The following is a 5726-nucleotide window of genomic DNA, read 5'->3' on the forward strand; positions in this document are numbered from 1 at the left end:
CTATTTGCAAAAGGTATGGCATGGAGGAGCGGGAAAACTAACTGATCATGATCTAGTAAAGATGGAAGACAAGTATACCGCTTGCCATCGCTTCCTTTCAAATTTTTTCAATCACCTCTCCAAACAGCAGTATATTCCCCATGGTATGTACTTTGCTATCAGTTTTTTATATTACTGTGTAGAGTATTGTTCAATAGTGCATAATCAGCCTCTTATATCTGGTATATATATCATATATATATATATTGTACATCCATAAGTGAAGCGGCCTTGCTGTGTCTTGCTGTATTGTGTCTGACTCCCACCTGTCCTAAATGCACACTGTTCCTCACCAATTACTCCCCTATGTGCCTCTCCTAATCCTTTCAATCAAAACCCTCCAATAAACCTTCCCAACTACACTCGACAAAATGACCCCTCTGAAATTACTATATTCACACTTGTCCCCCTTTTCCCTTGTAAAGCGGAATGATACAGGTACTCCTCTAGTCCTCCAGCACTCTACATTCTTTTAGACAAACATTAACCCCTTCCATATGGTGCCGCATACGTAGGCGTCATGAGGAGCAAGTGGATACGCGAGGCTGCCATATCGGCATCTTGATTATATTTATTGTAGTTGCCCCTCCGTAATGACATACTCTCTAAACTGAATGTAATCACATTTTCTATGGTTATCAAAATTCACAGGTGAAAGAGAGAACGATCGATATAAGCGGTGACTATATTTTATGATGCGAGTATTATTACGACACGTCGTACGGCTGGCATTGGCTGCTGCCCGCGAGATTTAAGGCCCGTACTGAAGAGGTTAAACAACCTCACCAGCCAGTCCACCACCATTGTACCTCCCTTTTTTAGACCCCCCCCCCATTTTCAAAATAGAAAATACTTCAGACATTGGTCAAATTGAATGACCAACTCCTGTCATTGGACCAAAGTCCTAAAATCCTGGACCTTTTGAAATGTGTCCATTAACACACTCATACACTCATAAAGGAAGTGGGAGTGCTCATGGATGCCCAAGGTAAGTTAATATAGTGAAAATTAGTGAATATTGAAAGAAAATAGAAGGAAATGAAAATAGGCCAGATGAGACCCCTGGTGGTGGAGCAGCGAAACGAAATGTAAACAAAAGCATGAAGACTCCACTAGGCATAAGAAGACAATTAGATAACTACAAAGGCCATTTTTGGGTTTTCGTTATGAAAGAGGTAACTTGAGTAGAAGGGAATCAACCCCTAAAGATCAAACTAAGGTCACAAAGGGTAGTGAAAAAGATACTAGCAAGAACATGTTAGGTAATTCTGAGCACTAAAGATGTATAGATAAAAAGATATATGAACCTTGAGGAAAGAGAGAAAACTAGAAAAGAATGGAGCCTGAGAAAAAGAAGTTCTTTTGGAGTGTTAGACATGAGACTGAGAAAATGGTATCTTCAAGAAAAGAAACGAAAGGAACAAAGAGATGGAGAGTGCAGAAAATTAAGTGGCTTTTACTAATATAAATGGTTTAATTTCAGAATTAAATGAGCTTAATGATTACTTATCAGAAGCAAAACTAGACATAATGGCAGTTGTAGAGACAAAATTAAGGGGTCCACTATCACCTAACAGTGTTGGAAATAGATTATATAATCACTGGCTAGGAAATAGAGAGGAAAAACAGGGTGGAGTCTCTTAGCCAAGAAAATTGAAATGTGATGGTTACAAATTGAGTGAACAGTGTGGAAATGATCATGGTAAGAGTTGAAGATAAAGACATGAAAAAGAGAATGTGGTGATCTATGTGCCCCCAAAGATAGGTTCTTGGAGAGAGAGAGAGAGAGGTTACTCTAAAATGTTAGATGACAGAAGAATTTCATTAAATGAGGCACTGAAAGATGAAGAAAATGTGGTACTTATTGGGGATTTTAACCCCTTCCATACGGTGCTGCACACGTAGGCGTCATGGACTTAGATCTCGGTGGCAGCAGCCAATGCCAGCCGTACGACGTGTCGTAATAATACTCGCATCATAAAATATAGTCACCGCTTATATCGATCGTTCTCTCTTCACCCGTGAATTTTGATAACCATAGAAAATGCGATTACAAAAGAATTAGAAAGAATGTCATTATGGAGGGGCGACTACAATAAATATAATCAAGACGCTGATATGGCAGCCTCGCGAATACACTCGCTCCCCATGACGCCTACGTGTGCGGCACCGTACGGAAGGGGTTAACTGCAAAGAAGTATGTTGGGAAGAGATAACAGTGAAAGGTGGAAAGGAATTATGGGGAAATGTATTACTTGACATGACTGGAATATACAATGACACAATGGGTAAAGGAAAACACCAGATATAGAAATAAGGAAGACTTGTCAAGACTGGATTTATTTTCTATGGTAGAACCTGAAGTTGTGGATAAAATCGAATACAAGACACCATTTGGGAAGAGTGACCATTATATTACTTGAACTGGAACTAAAGGAGGAAATATATATATAGAGAAATGAGAAATATAGTAAAACAGACTTTCTGAAATGTAAGAAATTTTTTCAAGAAGTTGGAATAAATTTTACAATGAAAAGACGTGAGTGGAAGAAAAATGGAAGATTCTGAAGGAAATCTATAATGAAGGGGTGGATAAATAAGTACCAAGACAAAAAACAGGAAAAGGAATATTATAAGTGCTGATTTAATAGAAAGTGCAGTGAGGAAAAAAAAAAAGTTTGGAAAAGATTAAAAAAAAAAAAAAAAAAAAAGAGGGAAATCCTAGAAAGTGGCAAATATATACAAAGGATTACAAAGGCGGAGCATGCCGACAGGAGACCTTTTGATCCATATCTAGGTCGGATGCCAAAAAAAAAAAAAAAAAAAATCATATTAGTAATGAAATAATAAATAAAAACTATAATAATGTAAATAACAAATAAAATACATAAATAAATGCATAGGTATAGTTAAAATGATAAACAAACAGGTAAATAGTAAATAATAAATTAACATATAACTAATAATAAATGAAAATCAGACAGACAAATGATAACAAAACAAAAACAAATAATATAAGATAAATTATAATCATTACAGCATCTTACTTAAGTATTTATCTAAATGATTCTTAAAGCTTTGAACTGAACTACATTGCACTACCTGTGCAGGAAGTTTATTCCATTCATTAACTACACGGTTGGCAAAGTTGTTTCTACCTACTTCCAAATTGAATCTATTTCCGGACAGTTTGAGACCATTGTTTCTTGTCTGATTCTCATTCAATGTGAAAATTTTGTCACTTTTGATGTCAATTCCCTTTAAAATCTTAAAGACCTGTATCAAGTCACCTCTGAGTCTACACTTTTTTAGGGAAAACAGATTCATGTGCTTTAGTCGATTTTCGTATGATTTATTTTTGATATTTGGAATCAGTTTTGTGGCTCGCCGTTGTACTTTTTCCAGTCTGTCAATGTCTTTAATGAGATTCGTTGACCATACGGAAACAGCATATTCCAAATGTGGACGAACTAACGATTTATATAGCTTGTTAATGAGTGATGGACTTTTGAAATCAAAAGATCGCGCAATCAGTCCCAGAATCTTATTTGCTTTCTCAGAGGCTGAAATACATTGCTTGGATGATTTGAGGAAAGGAATGAATATATAGAAATATACAGGGAAGAAAAAAGAAATTGTGAAAAAGGCATAATAGAAAAATGAAAGGATCAACCAAAACTATTCTATAGGTATGTAAATGGTAAATTAAAAAACAAGCATGAAATAAGAGGAACTACACCAAGGGAACATAGAATACACAAAAGATATAGAAATGGCTGAGGTCATGAATAAACATTTCAAATTGGTTTTCACTATAGAAAAAGTATGGCACTGGGATGAAGGGTAAGTGAAATCAACCCTATGGGGGAAATGATAGCAACACGAGCTGAAATAATGGATCAAATAACAAGGCCATGATATCAAGAAATTGCACGGCCCAGATGGAATTGCAAACTGGATACTATAGGAGTTTAAAGAAGAATTGGTAGGGAAAATATATAATAAGTTGTTTGCTAAAGGAAGGAAAAATACCAGAAGACTGGAAAAAGGCATTCATTAAATGAGATGTTGAAGGATGGAGGTAACCTGGTACTTATTGGAGATTTTAACTGCAAGGAAATCTGTTGGGAAGAGATGATAGTGAAAGATGGAGAGGTGAAATGTATTACTTGACATGACTATAGAACATACAATGACACAATGGGTAAAAGAAAATATCAAATATAGATGTAATGAAGAACCATCAAGATTAGATTTAATATTTACAACAGAACCTGAAATTGTGGATAAAATGGAATACAAGACACCATTTGGAAAGAGTGACCACATACTAATAGAGGTTGAACTAAAGGAGGAGATATATATAGTTGGGGAAGACAGCATTGTGTGACAAGAGATGGAGGAAGGAAGCGTTGGTCAGTCTTGGTTGTCCATCATTTTGGATTACTAATTATCATTCACTCTTTTTGTTCCTTTTTGGGCAACTTTTTGCCCCTCATTGTGACTCTCAAGCTCTGATGACAGCTCGTTGAAAAAAAAAAGGAAAGCAATCACAATGGAAGGTGCTTAGGCTGGTTCCAGCCTATGCTAAAAAGTGGTTTACCAATGTTGTATAAGAATGGAACTCCGTAGTAACTTAAGGACCCCCTCTATGTCAATGCATCAAAAGTAATTTTTTTTTTTTTTTTCTTCTTTTTTCAGTTGAAGGTTTAGCTCTTGCATTGGAAAACAGTTGTCCTGTTAGGCTGAAGAATTCCAGTGTCATCACCACTTCAGTGATGAAATAATTTTTTTTTCTTTCTTTTTTTCTTCTAGTATTGACTGCATGATGATATGCAGTTAATACTTTAAGGTCTTTAAAGGCACCAAAGCCATACAGTGTTTATATCTGAGACAAATATCCAGTCGTAGAAGAATATTATTTACTTATTAATTTTGTGCCTTTGTTTTGTGGCTACCTCCCTTGTAAGGGGGAAAAAGCTGTTGCTGTATATATATGTATATATATATATATATATATATATATATATATATATATACACACACAGGGCCCCGACATGGGTAAGTGTCCCCCCCCCCAACACACCACCACTACCACCACCTTCCACATCTGATGGTCACTAGCACGATTCACATGTAACATTCATCCACAAAACAATGTTTATACACACATCATTCATACACACAGCTCATGATAAATAAATCAATCATTAAAAGTACATTAGGGGGAATTTGCTTTACCTTCTTTTTACCAAAAGTGCCCCCCCCCCCCAAAAAAAAAAATAAAATAAATAAATAAAATAAAAATGTGCCGCCCCAGGGCATTGTCCCCTCCCCTTGTTGGGGCCATATATATATATATATATATATATATATTATATATACATATATATATATATATATATATACATATATATATATATATATATATATATATGGCCAAACAGGTTATGGCATCAATATTTACAGTGAAGGTTGAGGGGATGGCAGTTAAAAACCTGCCACTAGCAGAGGTTGAACCAAAGGCATGGTTTATTAAATCCCACACTACAAAGTCCTCTGTAAGGGGTACTGTCCTAGCCTCCCGATTTTGGGGAGTTTGTGACATAAAACCATATTATCACCATACCATCATCACATATATGTACAGTACGAGTTTAGTTTGTTTTGAGACAAAGCTCATTTTA

At 35.7% G+C, this 5726-nt stretch overlaps 1 protein-coding gene across 15 annotated transcripts in view; it reads left to right on the top strand.

The window, feature by feature from the left end:
• Grip128 (gamma-tubulin complex component 5) overlaps nt 1–5242 on the top strand; it is a 49192-nt gene extending 43950 nt beyond the window's left edge. For all 15 annotated transcript variants that reach the window (XM_076177952.1, XM_076177959.1, XM_076177948.1 and 12 more), the window contains exons 18-19: nt 1–143; nt 4741–5242. The exon at nt 1–143 is cut by the window's left edge and continues 17 nt beyond it. In XM_076177952.1, coding sequence (XP_076034067.1) covers nt 1–143; nt 4741–4826 — 229 coding nt within the window. In that variant the 3' untranslated portion in view covers nt 4827–5242. The remainder of the gene's footprint in view (nt 144–4740) is intronic.
• Nucleotides 5243–5726: the final 484 nt, after the last annotated feature.

Source organism: Oratosquilla oratoria, chromosome 41, assembly GCF_046742065.1.
Source record: "Oratosquilla oratoria isolate Oo_2021 chromosome 41, ASM4674206v1, whole genome shotgun sequence".
Lineage (NCBI taxonomy): Eukaryota > Metazoa > Arthropoda > Malacostraca > Stomatopoda > Squillidae > Oratosquilla > Oratosquilla oratoria.